General features: G+C 44.7%; 1 protein-coding gene across 4 annotated transcripts in view; it reads left to right on the plus strand.

Annotated features, from left to right (window-relative positions):
* Nucleotides 1-17524, plus strand: part of MSANTD2 (Myb/SANT DNA binding domain containing 2) — a 1072267-nt gene that overhangs the window by 175944 nt on the left and 878799 nt on the right. For all 4 annotated transcript variants that reach the window (XR_013608798.1, XM_078681996.1, XM_078681997.1 and 1 more), the window contains exon 2: nt 12301-12559. Coding sequence is in view for 3 of the 4 variants with exons in the window: in XM_078681996.1 (XP_078538122.1) it covers nt 12301-12559 (259 nt within the window). In the remaining variant the exon portion in view is untranslated. The remainder of the gene's footprint in view (nt 1-12300; nt 12560-17524) is intronic.

Consider the following 17524-nt stretch of genomic DNA (forward strand, 5'->3'; position numbering starts at 1 on the left):
ACATCTAGTGCACGACTATCAAATTGTCCTTCTCTTTTCCTGAACAAAGGATTCACCAGCTCCTTTTAGGAAGCCTAGTTTTATAGCCCACACACACCGAAGAACAACATTTTGGCGCACTCCTCAGAAAAGTTTTGTTAACATTGTGAACGATTCCAATAGTTAAAGTAGGCACATTCTGAGGTTTTGATCTCCATGAAAAAGACAGCTGTATGTCAGCCAAAGTGACTTTCTCTACTCTTACATTATGAGCATACAAGCTCAGTTCAGGAATACATTTTGTAAGACTCTTGTATATGATTTGCCCTTCAAATAACAAAACCATTAACACTGAGAAAGTCTCTTGCAGCTGACATGGGCACTTTTGAGAATGTTTGAACCTTGTTTAAGGATTTCTATTTTACACTCCAAATATAAAAGGCTGACCAACAGAGTTTTTAGCCCCTTCGGTGCTCATGATGAGCTCAGCTCGTCATGGCATATACCTCTCAGGTGCTCCACACCCGTTTTTATTACGGCCCAGCACTGCAGGGGAATCTCTCCAGCAGCCATGAGGCTAACTTTGTGAAAGTTTCCCATGTTTCACCTTGTTTGGAAGGAATATAGGCTGAGTGGTAGCACCAGGATTCAAACATGTTAGAGTGGTCAAACACATATCCCTCAAGTGGATTCATTCATTTAAGCCACCAGACTAATACGATCTGTATGTGTTCTCCAACAAACCTATCAATACACACATCACTGTGGAGACCTGCATATGACTGTAATCACACATTATCACTGTGAGGACTTAAACCTCACTGTAGTCGCACAATCTCTATGTGAGGACTTGTACATGACTTTAATCATGCACTATCACCGTGTGCTATCCGCGTGCATCCCATGAATCACACACTATCTCTGTGAGGACCTGGGCATGTCTATAAATAAACACTATATCTGCGAGGACTGGGACATGTCTATAAATAAACACTATATCTGTGGGGACCCGGGCATGTCTATAATCACACACATTCTCTTTGGCAACCGTGGTAATACTATAGTCACACACAATCTCTGTGGGGACCTCCACATCTCTATAATCACACACTATCTCTGTGGGGACCTGGGCATGTCTATAATCACACACTATCTCTGTGGGGACCTCAACATCTCTATATTCACACACTATCTCTGTGGGGACCTGGGCATGTCTGTAATCACACACTATCTCTGTGGGGACCTTGACATCTCTATATTCAAACACTATCTCTGTGGGGACCTGGAAATGTCTATAATCACACACTATCTCTGTGGGGACCTGGACATCTTTATAATCACACACTATCTCTGTGGGGACCTGGGCATGTATGTAATCACACACTATCTCTGTGGGGACCTGGGCATGTATGTAATCACACACTATCTCTGTGGGGACCTGGGCATGTCTGTAATCACACACTATCTCTGTGGGGACCTCGACATCTCTATATTCACACACTATCTCTGTGGGGACCTGGGCATGTCTATAATCACACACTATCTCTGTGGGGACCTGGACATGTCTATAATCACACAATATATCTGTGGGGACCTGGGCATGTCTGTAATCACACACATTCTTCTTGGCGACCGTGGTAATATTATAGTCACACACCATCTCTGTGAGGACTTGAGCATTCCTGTAATTACACGCAAGCTCTGTTTTGACACGAGAAACATCAGCTTCACATTCTCTGTATGGGGCTTTGTGAATACAGAAAAGTAGAAAAGTTAGATTTTTTGTCCAAGTTTACCTTTGTGAATCGGCCCTATTTTAATGAGGACTTAAACACAATCATCTTCATGCACGATCTCTGTGGGGACTTAAACATTGCTAAATTAACACAATACCTTTTTGGGGGCTTGCAAAAAACTATAATAAAACACTATCTTTGTGGGGTCTTGAACTTCACTATAAAAACATACCATCTCTGTGGGGACTTGAGCATTCCTGTAACTAAACGCAAGCTCTGTTTCAACTTGAAGCTCCAGGGGGTGCCATGAGGCTCAGGGTCAAGACTGATTTCCATATAGCTGGGTCTGAACTGGGGTAGCAAAGTGAGCTAAAGAACAATGATGGATTCAACTCAGATCTGTAACTGGGGGTGAGTGACTGAAAAGTTTGAGCACTCCGTCCATCATCTCCTTGTGTTTGCTTTGACTTGAATATCATCAGCTTCACATTCTCTGTATGGGGCTTGGTGAATATTGAAAAGAAGTAAAGTTAGATGTTTGGTCTAAATTTACCTTTGGGAATACTAAAAAGTAGTGAAGTTAGACTTTTTGTCTAAGTTTAACTTTGTGAATTAGGCCTTATTTTAATGAGGACTTAAACACAATCACCTTCATGGACTCTTTGAAGACTTAAACATCGCTATATTAACACACCATCTCTGTGGGGACTTGAACATCTCTATGATAACACACTATCTTTGTGGGGACTTAATTATCGCTATAATAACATAACATCTCTGTGGGGACTTGAGCATTCTTATAATTACACACAACCTCTGCGTGGGCTTGAACATCATTAGCTTCACACTCTTTATAATGGGATTTAAGCTTTGAATGTGGACACTATTTCTATGGAGACTTAAACACAATGATCTTCACCCACTATCTCTGTGGGGACTTGAACATCTATTTTGGAAAAAAATGTAAGCAGCTAATCAGGCTCTGGATTCCACTTGACCATATTCCTTGGTTCCATATGTTAATTTCTTTATGTATTAATTCCCTTATCTCCTAAGGTTTTAAGCACTAATAAATAGGCTAAACACAGCATTAAGTGTCTTTCTTTAAGCATGATATGATATTTTCTGGCACATTAACATAATCTGTCTTTAATGTATACCCCTAGTACATATGCAGCAATGCATATATGAATAGATTATAATGTTGTTTGTGTATATTGTTGATAAAATAAACATTTAGCCATGTGCCTTTGACTGTATTCAGTCACAAATAGTGTTACAGACTAGGTCCCCACAAGGATGGTAGCACATGTTCAAGTCCCCACAAGGGTGGTGCTGTGCGCACGATTAAATAACAATATATTTGCAAATTTGAAGCAGGATCCTGTATCATGAATTTTTTCTTAAACTTTTTCTGTTATTAGTGTAGTTTAAAAACATTGGTAAAGGTTAGTCCCCACAAGGCTGGTATTCACACATAGTCCCCACAAGGATGGTAACACGTGTATGTGTGTGTGTGTGTGTGTGTGTGTGTGTGTGTGTGTGTGAGAGAGTGTGAGAGAGAGATGTATATGAGCTGGAAACCTGCAGTGTGAGAGAGACAGCATTGTGTGTTCTAGGAAGAGACCGCAGTGTGAGACCTTTTATTTAGGTTTTAGATTTTGAAACATAAATAAAACGCATTGGTATTTGCAATGTCAATAGCTCAAACTTGCGTAAATACGCGACCTATTGCATTGAAAATGCAATAGGGCTTGCATTTGCGAGAGATTAAGCTATTGTAAATGACAATGCCATTTATCTGTTTTCAAAACTAACACATAAATAAAAAGTTTGTCATTAACAATGCCAATAGCTCAAACTTTTGCAAAGGCGAGACCGTTGCATTGTAAATGCTTGTTTGATTTTGTCACAAAGATGGATGAAGGCGACAGTAGAGCATGTCTGCACAAGAGGGAGGTTTTCATTAATCGCTTCCCGAAATAAGTGCTTAGATGCTACGGCTCTCTATTTTAACCTTGGCCCATCTGAAGAGGGGTCAAGATGACAAGCCCTGATCTCCTTGTTAAATAATGGTTTGGGAGCTGAGACAAAATGCGTTTCAATCGGATTGTGGTAGCTGTAGCTAGAGGAAATCACTTTACCCTGTAATAGAGATTCTACAAAAATGGAGGATATAAAAATATAATCTATTGTAGATGTCTGCCCTTGGCTCTTAGTGTGGGGTGCTACAGTGTCTTTATGAGCAGTGTCCATGATGTTTACAATGTTGTGGGTGGCCAAAATGAGGCCAGCTCACCCCCTCTTGTGTTTGGACTATTGGATCCGGCAGTGCCCTCCATGGTGTTAGAATAAAGATTCCTTACCTGAGGGTGAGAAGGCGACAATGGGCAAAGTCTTGCATTAAAGTCGCCCCCTATACAAAACCCTGCGATCTGGCTACTATCAACTGTGATTTTCTGAAGAGCAGAGATGTGCTCAAATAGAGATATAAACTTAGTGTTAGGCATATTAGTAAAATCACGGTTATAAAAATTGGTTAAGTATAATGTCCGTCTTCTTTTGTACCTTATGGTCAAAAGGTTGGCATCAACTATATCATGGGCCTTAGTGCTACCTCCATCCTTGATATTCAACCATGTTGCTAAACTTCCTATTGCGTGCCCAGTCCTTGATTGGGATGCTGGATTATGAAAGCAGACACAGCCATTTATGTCACCAGGCCGACAAAGATCCTCCCCCTTCGACCTTTTCGGGCAAGAAAGATCATGGTTCAGGCCCTCATCCTCTCTCGCCTTGACTATGGGAATTCCCTCTCCTTGGGAGCCCCCCAAGCCACCATTCAAAAGCACCAGGTCATTCAGAACTGTGCTGCTCGCATGCGTCTGCAGGTCCCCCGTCGACAATCTGCGAAACCTGCACTTAGGAGCCTCCATTGGCTACCAATCAAGGCAAGGATCCAGTTTAAGGCCATTTGCCTGACCCATAGGGCCTTCTGGAAGAAGGGCCCAGTTTCAATCCAATCCATGATCACTCCCTATCAACCTCCCAGAGATCTCCGCTCTGTCTTCCTTCCTAGTCACCACACATAGAATAAGGAAGGCCAGATGAGGCGGGCGCTCCTTCTCTCATAATGCTGCTAACTCATGGAATTCCCTCCCACTCCATCTGCGGAAGGAGCTCAACCTGGTCTCTTTTCGAAAGCTTCTAAAATCCGTTCTTTTCAATGAATGCGACTAATCCGCTCTTCCCCTGTTATTCTGCGTTAGTGCACAGCGCTGGGAAGCCGGAGGGTAGCCATTGCGCTATATAAATTCTATTTTCATTCATTTCATGTGTAAATCGTTTCTTAGCCAAGTCTCCTGGAAAATCAGTATGTCATACTGGGCGATAAAGGTAAGCCAGTCGGGCATGATATCTTGGATTGTAACCCAGCTATGTTCCAACTCAATATTTTTAGTGCAATATCTATGAAACCATCTGTATACAATAGAACCTGTTGTATTCTTTAGGGCAGGAATTGAATGTGACTCCGTAATAGCTGAACCAATCCTATCGACTGTGATAGGTCTCAGTCAGTCCAATTTTTCTAAACCCTCTAGTCTGGCAAACCTGTTTCCTGCTGTAAGGCGTGGAAAGGGGGCAAAGGACTTAGAGTCGAGGGTTTATAGAAGTAGTCTAGAGGGAGGCAGCAAATGTTTGTGGCGGAACTGTAACTAACTTCCTGATGTCTTAATAAATTGTGCGAGTAATGGTCTTCGAAAGTTAACCACAATACAGTCACTTGCAAACGTTTTCTCAGAACCACCAATCCAACCCACCCTTTTGGATCATCAGTATATCTGTACTGTGGGTGAGGTTAAAACCTTTGTCTTTGAAGAGCCAATCAACACTTTTGTTTTTTATTTCCTCCCAGGATTCTCTTTGATTAGCCCTCAATGGTGGAACTCCTGCCAGGACTACCACGTGGGAACAGGCTGCCAGGGGGAGATCCAGGATGTCTAAGTTCTCCATAGCCTCTCGAGATTTAGTTGCACAACGTGCATTGCTGCTAACTGAATGAGCGCTAGGACCTGTACTATGGTTAGTGTAAATGGAGTTGGAAGAATCTGCATCCTTTTTCGAGGGGATGGGGCTATTAGTCTACTGTCTCTTGTGGATTTGCATATGTCCATTGAAACCGAATGAACAGGTCTCTGCTGTTTATTCAGAATAGAATGCTGGCAGCTTGAGCGGCATTGAAGGATCTTTGCAAAGCTGTCATGAGGTAAAAGTGAAACATGGAGTGCTTGAAGAGGCAGAGTACTGATGGTGTGGTCTGTATCTCTTTGTACGTTGTGTGGTTGGAATGTCCAACCGGTAAGATCTAGTTTCCTCTCAAGAGCAGTCAATCGCTCCAACAGTGGTTTTAACTTTTCCCCCAGAATTTCGCTAAGTCTGTTTCACAAGACTTCAGAAAAAGAAGGATCTGCTTGTTGGGGGCCTGGGATTGCACTGCTAGATGTAATAACGCTATGCATGGTCTGTGGGTCTGATTGCGGCTTCAATTGTGGGACTTTATCTGATCGGGTGGGTTGTGCCCAAGCGAGTAATTGATTATTGCTAGACACATCTCAAGGCATTTTTTTTCCTTTTATTAGTTGCCTGCTTAATAGGCGCCCTTTTCCTCTTAGTTGCTGCGTTTTGGGTGTGGGGGGGTCTGTGCATGCCTTTGCATGGTTAACCACTTCCGCGCTACCGCGAATTCCCGCTGTGAGCTGGAATTTCAACAAGCATTGAAAATGCAATAGGTCTCGCAATAGAAGAGTTTGACATTTTTCGTTTTGCAAATGGATGAGTGGCGTTGCGTGGATGAGTGGCGTTGCGTGGATGAGTGGCGTTGCGTGGATGAGTGGCGTTGCGTGGATGAGTGGCGTTGCGTGTGTGAGTGGCGTTGCGTGTGTGAGTGGCGTTGCGTGTGTGAGTGGTGTTGCATGTGTGAGTGACGTTGCGTTGTTGATTTGCGTTGCGTTGTTGAGTGACGTTGCGTTGTTGAGTGACGTTGAGTGGCGTTGCATGTGTGAGTGGCGTTGCGTGGGTGAGTGGTGTTGCGTGGGTGAGTGGCGCTGCGTGGGTGAGTGGCGCTGCGTGGGTGAGTGGCGCTGCGTGTGTGAGTGGCGTTGCGTGTGTGAGTGGCGTTGCGTGTGTGAGTGGCGTTGCGTGGGTGAGTGGCGTTGCGTGTGTGAGTGGCGTTGCGTGTGTGAGTGGCGTTGCGTGTGTGAGTGGCGTTGCGTGTGTGAGTGGCGTTACGTGGGTGAGTGGCGTTGCGTGGCTGAGTGGCGTTGCGTGGGTAAGTGGCGTTGCGTGGGTGAGTGGCGTTGCGTGGTTGAGTGGCGTGTGTGTGAGTGGCGTTGTTTGTGTGAGTGGCGTTGCGTGTGTGAGTGGCGTTGCGTGTGTGAGTGGCGTTGCGTGTGTGAGTGGCGTTGCGTGTGTGAGTGGCGTTGCGTGTGTGAGTGGCGCTGTTGTTTGAGTGGCGCTGTTGTTTCAGTGGCGTTGCGTGTGTGAGTGGCGTTGCATGTGTGAGTGGCGTTGCGTGGTTGAGTGGCGTTGCGTGGGTGAGTGGCGTTGCGTGGTTGAGTGGCGTGTGTGTGAGTGGCGTTGCGTGTGTGAGTGGCGTTGCGTGTGTGAGTGGCGTTGCGTGGTTGAGTGGCGTTGCGTGGTTGAGTGGCGTTGCATGTGTGAGTGGCGTTGCATGTGTGAGTGGCGTTGCATGTGTGAGTGGCGTTGCATGTGTGAGTGGCGTTGCATGTGTGTGTGGCGTTGCATGTGTGTGTGGCATTGCATGTGTGTGTGGCGTTGCATGTGTGAGTGGCGTTGCATGTGTGAGTGGGGTTGCATGTGTGATTGGCATATGTGAGTGTTTTGCATGTGTTAATTTATATTTTTAATGTAATGTGTGTGTGTATTCGTGTATTTGTATTGGGATTATAAGTGTTTAGTGAATGTTTTTTAAAGTGTGTTTTATTTTTATTATGTAAAAATGTTGTACGCTTTGTATTCCCTTTACGTTTGTTACGTAAGGGAGATTAGCGTTCTAGTCTTTTTTTTTATTTTGATGTAATGTTTAGTGTGACGTAATTTCTAGCCAATCGCAGCGCTACGTTTTGTGACGTTGCGTTTGACGTGCGTCAACGGGGAAATTCCCATATCTTCGAGAACCGTCACGTGTGAAAGGCGCGTTGTGCTTCTTGTGTTGTTGCTGCGTCGTTTGAATTTTAATATTATTAATGTTTTGTATTGTTTATGACGTTTGCGTATTCAGACTGTATTTCGTTTTGCGTATGTACTTAGCGTATAGTTATGTGACGTTTTAAAATGTTGATGTGCTATGTATAAATGTTGATTTTAATGAATATATTGCAAATGTCTTAATTTTATGGGACGTAGTTTCGACATATTCCAACTGAATTTGACTTTTTGTATGCTGTTTGTGTACAGCTATTGAACGTTTGCAAATTTTTATCTGCTATGTATTAATGTTGTTTGTAATGAATATATGGCAATGTTGGAATTTTTTGTGATGTACGTACGACATATTCCGACTGAATTTGACTTTTCTTTTGCACATCGTGTCTAGCTATTGAAAGTTTCAAAATTTTTATGTGCTATGTATAAATGTTGTTTTTAGTAAATATCTTTCGATGTAGTTATTTTATGTACTGTACTTCAGACATTTTTTGGGAAATATTTTTTTTGTTGACAATGTGCGATTGCGATTGTACTGTTGTATTGTAATCACAGTGTCTTTCTTTTGCAGTATTATTCTTTTGTGTTGTGAATGATTTTGATTAATATTTAAGGCTGAGATGAATTTAGACACTATTGGTATGCAACAACCTTCAACGTTTAAACTAGTGTTACTTGGTGTTTGCAGTAAATATGTTTTTGTACTTGCAGTTTATTTTGCTTTAGCCTGTGATCGTTTGTGAAGTGTTTTGGCTCGGTTTTTTTTCAAATAGTCTATGTTTTTTCCAATATGGCCGAAAATGTTTTCATGTGCATTGGTTTGATTTACAAAGGTGTTTTTAAGACTTATGCATTGCCAGATGAATCTTGAAAGTAATCGGCGGAAGAAACGCCGGAACGATATTTACGTGATCAGCTCGTGGATGATATGTTCACATGTGCTGTCAATGACGTCAATCATTACTTTCCATTTTATTTTATCACGTCGCAGCCCCACTTTTGAATTTCCCTATTAATAAAGCATATTCTTGTTTTAACCCTCCCTTGCTTAGTTAGTTTTGCTGTTATATATAGCGCTGTTCGTAAAAGGTGTGTCTGTTGATCACTCAGTGGTACTCCGTGTATCCACCTCAGAAGGATGAAGGTCGGATTCAGTCCTGACGGGGTTTACATTTATGGCCTGAAGGTTGTACATCGATGTCAGAGCTCAGTACTTATCTAAAGAATTCTAACTAGTGTGTCAGTTACGGACTTACGGTTTCTTTTCATCTGCAAAATAGTTAATAACTTAATGGCCATATAATTCCAATCCTCATTTTTAAGAATACATTTTCAATGGCCATGTTTATTGTAAATTCATTGTTCCTTGATGGCAAAACGAGACTAACTTTCTGGCCTGATTTGAGCATGGTTTTATTGGCAGTATGCCTATTGGGTGGTTTTGTGCCAAGTATCTTTGTTTGTGTTAATGAAGATTTAATAGTTGGAGTCACTTGAGGTTTGCATGTGAGTGAACCCAAGGAGTCCAATTGTAGTATATATTTTTTTGCGAATAAAGTCCAATTTGTTTTCTATATTGGAAAGCTGCATGCACATATTCGGCTTGTGTGTGAGTGGCGTTGCGTGTGTGAGTGGCGTTGCGTGTGTGAGTGGCGTTGCGTGTGTGAGTTGCGTTGCGTGTGTGAGTTGCGTTGCGTGTGTGAGTGGCGTTGCTTTGAGTGAGTGGCGTTGCGTGGGTGAGTGGCGTTGCATGTGTGAGTGTTACGTGGGTGAGTGGCGTTGCGTGGGTGAGTGGCGTTGCGTGGGTGAGTGGCGTTGCGTGGGTGAGTGGCGTTGCGTGGGTGATAGTGGGCTTGCGTGGGTGTGAGTGGTTACAGAGTACAGAGTGGGTGAAAGGTACAGAGTGGGTGAAAGGTACGGAGTGGGTGAAAGGTACAGACTGGCTGAAAGCTACAGAGCGGGCGAAAGGTACAGAGCGGGCGAAAGGTACAGAGTGTGTGAAAGGTACAGAGTGTGTGAAAGGTACAGTGTGTGTGAAAGGTACAGTGTGTGTGAAAGGTACAGTGTGTGTGAAAGGTACAGTGTGTGTGAAAGGTACAGTGTGTGTGAAAGGTACAGTGTGTGTGAAAGGTACAGTGTGTGTGAAAGGTACAGAGTGGGTTAAAAGTGCGGAGTGGGTGAAAGGTACGGAGTGGGTGAAAGGTACAGAGTGGGTGAAAGGTACAGAGTGGGTGAAAGGTACAGAGTGGGTGAAAGGTACAGAGTGGGTGAAAGGTACAGAGTGGGTGAAAGGTACAGAGTGGGTGAAAGGTACAGAGTGGGTGAAAGGTACAGAGTGGGTGAAAGGTGCAGAGTGGGTGAAAGGTGCAGAGTGGGTGAAAGGTTTAGAGTGGGTGAAAGATTTAGAATGGGTGACTGAAGCAGAGTGGGTGACTGAAGCAGAGTGGGTGACTGAAGCAGAGTGGGTGACTGAAGCAGAGTGGGTGACTGAAGCAGAGTGGGTGAATATATATGTCTGATGCTTGTGGATGTCTAATGCTTGCATGTCTGCTGGGGTGACAGCGTCAGTACAAGTCAAGCTCTAAGTTGGTGTGTGTCAGAACTGGTTGCCTCGGGGAAAAATACAAGTTCTCCCTGTAAATAAAGAAAGAGGAGGTGAGAAAGGAGGGTCCGGCTTGGAGCTGGGAAAGAGGCTGAAAGGGAGGGGAGAATGCATGGAGCGCATTCCAATGAAGTCTGTTGCGAGGCGTGGGGGGCAGCCTTTGATGTGCGGAGAGCTGCCGTGAAAGAAGTAAACAGCAGGCAAGTAATTAGGGGGGAGGAGAAGTCGCGCTGGGGTGAATACCTGAGGCCAAGCTGCCCGCGGGAGGGAGGCTGAAGGCTGTGATGTGGACGCGCGTCGTGAACTAGCCTCTTGTTGCCTGTGGGGGAGAAGACGGAGGAAAGGCAGAGAAGGGGAGGGGGAATGAATGCGACACGGCGGGCAGGGGAGGGGGCGGAGCGGGGAGAGCGGCATGAGTGTGTGAAAGCAGCAGGGGCCTGGAGTGCGGCTAAGGGAACTGAAGAAATGCGACACGGCAGGCAGGGGAGGGGGCGGAGCGGGGGTGTGGGAGGAGTGCGGCTGAGGGAAAATACATGCAAGCAGGCGGCTGGGGGCATGTGCACGCGCTTTTACGCTCAATGCACATGCGCATTAAGCTTGAATTTCACGGGCACTGCAAGGAATCGCCACGATTCCTTGCAAGTTGGTTAAAGACTGTTTAAGCCCCAATAGTCTCGCAAGCTCGATGCGCATCGACAGGCGAGACCTAAAAATGGCTTGTTTATGACAAAGCCAGCTCGTCATCCGCGTAGCGCAGGTAACGCCCATGACGAGCTGGCTTTGTCATTAGCGCGGAAGGGGTTAAGTGACATTGTCTTTTTGTTAGTGCTTATATTGGGGTTCTGCTCCCCGTAGTGTGGGGTGGGGTAATCAGCGGTGACAATTCACCCTTAATCATAACTTTCTCCCTCAATTGGGGCACAGTGGTAGTGGCTTCCCATGGTGACAATAATGGAAGTGGGACCCCATAATCAAGTGAGTTGCTGCTCTATGAATTCGATCTACTTTGTTACAATCCCCACCACTCTTTCTAACATTGTGTCAAGGGACACTGAAGGGCGTGTACGACAATTCCCTCATTTCTCCCTCAGTCCTCTACTTCATCTTGATGAGAATTAAATGGGTTCTCATCTGCTTCTTGCGGATCCTGCAAGAGGACCAAGAGAGGGGCCCGACCTGGCCATGCACAGATGGGCTCGCTCTTGGCCTGGGCCATGCCCAGGTGTGACCCGCATGTATCCTGCGGTACAGAACTCCTTAGACAGCTAAGAAGCGCCCCTGGGCCATGCATATTGTTTTTGCCCTCCTCCGTGCCGGGACAGATGGGGGTTGGAGTCTCCACTCCACCCCGTGAAGTTGTGGCGGAAAAGGCAGCCGGTTTGTGGCTCCCGCCCTGCCAGACGTAAATAGGAAACAGTAAGATGTTTTGTAATTAAACATATATTTTTTTTTAAGTTGATTATGCAGTTTCATTTTGCTAGTCTTTTTCATGTTTTAACCTGCACAGGAACAATGTTAGTTAGTGAGTCAATTAGTATTTTTGTCAAAGATGTCTGATTTTCTGTTTCTTGTTTAAACATGTTTCACAATCAATCTTGTTCAATTTAACAGTGTTCGTTGTAAACATACAATTCACAAATTCATGTCACAAATCTTTTGAAGCAGTAAATTTAAGTTAAATAATTTAGAAATTGTTGCTGCAGATGTTACTGGAAAGTATTACAAATCTGGCTAATGTTTATGTAATTTTGTTTTTAGACTCTTCGCCGGTGTTATAGCCGGGTGAAAGAACATGGTGTTGGGAAACGAAAGAGCAGCTACACATTTGAGCAATTGGAACAGGTGTTTGGCCAGGGTGGCTGGGACTCTAAACCCTGCACACCTGTACTCATTAATAGCAGTGGTTTATACCAGGAGGTTGAGTCAGACAGCAGCACAATGGAGGAATTTTCTCAAGAAGACTGGGGAAATCACAATCAAGACCCGCAGGGTTTCCAAACCGGAGACCCTGATATAGGTAAGAAGTAACCCTTTTGAGCTTGAGTATTAGATTTTGACAGGATATTGTTACTACAGTGCCATAAGATCCCGTAGGGTTGTGTGCACAAGCAAGAAAAAATGTTTTAAAAAGAATTTGCAGTCTCAGAGTTATGAACAGTATTCAATTAAAACGCTGCGGAAGACCAGTGTGTATTTATTTGGTTGTTCAAGGGATTAAATATAAATACCGATTTGCTAAGCAAGAGCAACAACGCAGTTTCTCTGGATCCGGTTGTTCAGTAGTAATAGATACCACTATTTTTTTCTTCAGACAAAACATCAGAGGCATTAATTCCATTTAATGAAATCTTAGGCACAAGTATCATGTCTATTTCATTATGTATTAAAGCGAACCCTATAACATGACTTTAAGGAAGGCCTTAAAAACCTTGCCCCTTTCTGAATGAAAACTGTGGACCCTCATAGTCGCCCGTTTTTGTGCACATTTTAATGCCAAGAGACTCCTGGTGAAAGTGATAGTGTGTTACAGACAACCACAAATACACACAAGTATTTACTTTTGAATCACTTAAAAACATTATTTATTATTTAAATGCTGCTGATGGAGAAAATTGTTATAGTCCGCCTTGTGTCTAGCGTTGTAATAACAGGTATTTGCTGTGGGGCACCTTAAGCGCAGATTGGCATGCGTTCCCTTCAGCCTCCAAGCAGGTTTGTGATTGACCACATACCAGAACAAAAAGATCTCAGTTAGTTAGATTTTAATTGATAGTCTTGTTATATTCCATATAGGTACCCCAATTAAGGCTTGTGTAACCTAACCCTTCACATATATTCTTCCTACATTACACACACAACCATTCTTAGGGACTGACCTTTTACCTAGATACGACACTGCACACAGAACGCAGGATTTTCCCTGGTAAAAGCCTCATACATTATGCATGAGGGTTCTTGGAAACTCCGCAGGTCTACCATCTCCTTTATAATAACTATGTATAAAGTTAGTTCCCGACTTCATCCTAAGTCCGGCAAGTGGCACAGCATGGTAGAACCCTCGGGGAGACCTTTGGGTATATAAACATCACATCTTGCTGAGACAAACCGAAGAGAACTAGGACTTCCATGGCGACACACTGACGGGAGACACTAAAACCCCTGCATGCAGATACTGCAGCTTGCAGTGGTCTAACATCCCTTGCGGGCTGTCCAACTCGAGACCAAGACTGGGTCCCACAGTCTCTCACTTCAGGTAATGGGGTTGACTTTATCCTAGGGGGATTCTTTGCTTAACACCTACACACATGCTAGGTATACTTAGATACATCTAGTTAGGATTGCATAGTAGGAGTACGCATTTTATCATCATGTACTTTATATACCTGCTTATATTCATGATTCTAGCATGATGGAAGAAATCTACCATCCTTTTACTTTCCTACTGCTTCTTATCATTTATATCTATTACTGTCTAATGGTTGTTTCAGCACACCTATTTTACACTACAATGACGAATGTTCAATAAATGTTTATTGAAAAACGTCCATATCGTTTATTCTGTGTATCTCTCTGAAACTGAGTAAGCACAAGTGAATGAGCGAAAAGTACTGCACTGTTTCCACTTTCCTGAAAGATCAGGGTTGTCTTGTTCGATAGTTGCCATGAACTTTTTTCTCCTTGGTAAGAGGGGTTTCTAGTGGCACTGTGAGCTTGCTGGAATACACGCTAACATACCTGGTGGGGGTGTCTAGAATCAGTCTGACACCAATCCTACAGGGTATGTTGTCTAAACACGTAGATCCTATATAGGTTTTATAGGACCTACACCACAGTCATAAATTGAACAGTTCTTACCAACTGCAGGATATCCTTAATGACCCAACATGGTAAAGAGGGCTGTCAGCCAATGAGGGAATAGGAATGGAAGGAAGAGTAAAAGATGCCAGAATGCTGAACCATGTAATTGGGAACCAGAGTCCAAAAGCTCTGTCATCCCAAAGAAAGACAACTTTTACACTTTAAGGTAGGTTGGCACTTCTGCAACCACCAGACAAGGGACATTAGATAAAACACTATGCCAGTGAATACCTTTGTTTTTGCCAGTGTCTGTCAAAGCTATTGACTTAAAAAAACAGGACTTAGGTTATTTACTCTCCGCCTGAGAAGTTGGATATAGAAATTACCTATTTGATGCTGAAAAAAGCATTGCTATCAAGACCAATACTGTCAGGCTTCTTTTTTTTTTACTTTTGATTGTTGGGGTTGCACACCGTTAATTACAACAGAATTATATACCACATTACATCAACACTATGAAATATTCTTTTCCGCTGACAAGCAAGAGTACATAGTTGATTTACATTTCAATACCCCCTCCTGTCTAGTATAAGGTCTCTCCCGCCCGGGGGTAGTTGGGGTGCATATGTGTCCTCTGTAAATGTTCCATTTGTTCCAAATTTTTTTCCTTTTTAGGTCTCGGCTAGCGTAGGCTGCGCATGCGCAGTCTCGCTGGCGAGATCTTATGTCTCCAGAGTAGCGAGGTTTAAACCCACCTCTCTTCTCCATTGGCTGGCTCCTTAAACGGCGGGCAGTCATTGGTGAAGAGGTTTCTGTGACGTCATTTGTTGTAGCTAAGCCCCGTCCGTTTTGGATTGAGGGGCGTGTTTTTTTCGTTTCTTTCTCTGCTCGAAAAACACGCCCCTCAATCCTAAAAGGACTGGGCTTACAGAGCACGGCGAGCGCTTGCTCTTTAAAAGGTGTCGTGATGCGCGTGATCTGCAAATAAACCTATTACCTATTAATTTTCTCTGATTGACGTAAAAAAAGCGTGGCCTGATCCTAAGATGGACGCAAACTGTGCACATTATTTGTTTGAACTACGCCTGCTGTAGATTGTACTCCTTCCGTTTCCACAAAGTTGAAAGGTCAAGTGACCAAGTGGGGCTGCGAGGCACGGGAGACCCCCGTGAGCGCCCCCGCCGGCGGATTCAAATCTCTGTTCTCAGGTGGCATGAGTCTGGCAGAGATCCTTCCTGCAGCATCCGTAACCGGCAGCCACCCGTGCTGTCCATACCGCCTAACGTCACTTCCTGGTCTTTCTTCCCCATCTCCACAGCGCCTCTGCCCTGGTTTCTGGGAGGTATAGCGCTCCCCGGTGTGAGGGGCTGAACGTGCGCCCCGGGCCCTGCAGGATGTCCTGGGGCCCGGTCACCCGCCGGACGGGGTTCCTGGGAGTCGGTAGGATATGTTCTGTGCAGACTACCACAGAAGAAGCCATCGAGGAGACGCTGCGCGTGGAAGAGCAGGAAGCCAGCAAATCAGCTGAGAAGCCAAAAATCCACATTGAAACCCCGCTGGAAGAGAACATAAACCACAGAGTCCTGGAGGAAGGGACCGTGGAAGCGAGAACAGTCGAAGATGCCATCTCCGTGCTCAGTGTCGCAGAAGAGCTGGATTGCCACCCCGAACTGCGCATGAAAGTCGCATTCGCAGCCTACGAAGAGCTCAACATGCCGCGCCTCAAACAGGAGAATCCGACCATGCGGCTGTCGCAGCTGAAGCAGCTCCTGAAGGAGTGGATGAAGTCCCCAGAAAACCCCTTGAACCAGAGGCACGTCAGCTACAATGCACCAAAGTAGGGAACCTCAAGTTCGGCCATTCCTTCTTCGGTGGGATGGGCAGCGTGGTCAAACTGCAACAAAGGAGAAGCATGAGAGGAACCAAGAATTTATCAATCCAGGGGAATACATTCTATGGGGACTTTATCCATTGCTATTCTTGTGAAAAAGCTGTGTAATCTGTGAAAGCACTGCTTTATGCCAGAGTTCTACAAATCAGCTCAAGTTCTGTCTCCTGTTTTGATTCTAAAGCTTAGCTTATTTCAGAACTTTCAGAAAACTTTACTGAATCGGTTCCTTCCTACAGTTGTCTTGTCTCTGAAGCCTCTGACCTTGTTACAAGGTTTATCCCTAGCAACCCCTCTCAGAGCTCTTGTCGTCTCGCTCCTTGTAGAAGAGTAGGGTCTGCTTTCCTATGGTCACCCCAATTTTTGCTTTTTGCTTCACTGGTTTTCGACTTAATGTGGCTGTGGGCCTGCTAATCAGACCCACAGCCTGCTGTTCTCTCTCTAAATTCACAGACATGTACTTTAGATACATCACCAAATTGGTACTGGACACCTTCTCAGACCCTGTACAGTGCACTATAGGTGCCTAGGGCATAGGTGCATCCAAGGCCTACCAGGGGCTGCAGCATATCTTTTGCCACCCCTGGCTGGTACTTAAATCGACACAACTGGCTGATCACTCAGCTGGGGCAAGGTGGTGTAATCACCCCTTGCTTAGATATAGTATACCTATATCTAAACCTATATCTGGACACATATATACCTATCCGTCACTCCTATGGCAGGCCTTAACAATCCTGGAGGCAGAGTGCTTGGTTTTATGTGAGATGGTGCTCTAGCATGAGCTGAGCCTGTCTGCAGCTTTCGGAACCATTTCCTTATAGCTGTTCTAGTGATACTGCCATACCATATACTCTTAAGTGCATTATACTCCTAGCGGTTAGTGCAACTCTGGTTTGGCTTTATCAAAACATGTCGTGTTTGGTGTCATACAACTTGGAATACTACCCCCTCGCCATTTCTGACGACGGGGGCAGCATCCCACCCTTCTAGAGTGAGACTAGATGTTACTTTACTGAAAACGCGGTTAATCCTAACCAGAGCCCCAGCATCACAAAATGGATGCTGCTGCCACAGACACGAGTCTGGCCTCCTGCTGCTGACCGAAACTTGGCAGAGGATGCTTGATCAAAGGGTTTCCTGTCACAGGGAGGTGTCACACCAACCCAGACAGGAGATAGTGGATTGGAGCAGGAAGGGTTAAATGAAACTAGACACTGCCTGGGGCACACAAGGTGTCCAATGCAAAATCCAGTCAAACCAGTTCTGGGGCACTCCAGCCCCAGTTCTGGCGCA

This window comes from Lissotriton helveticus, chromosome 3_1, assembly GCF_964261635.1.
Source record: "Lissotriton helveticus chromosome 3_1, aLisHel1.1, whole genome shotgun sequence".
NCBI classification, from domain to species: domain Eukaryota; kingdom Metazoa; phylum Chordata; class Amphibia; order Caudata; family Salamandridae; genus Lissotriton; species Lissotriton helveticus.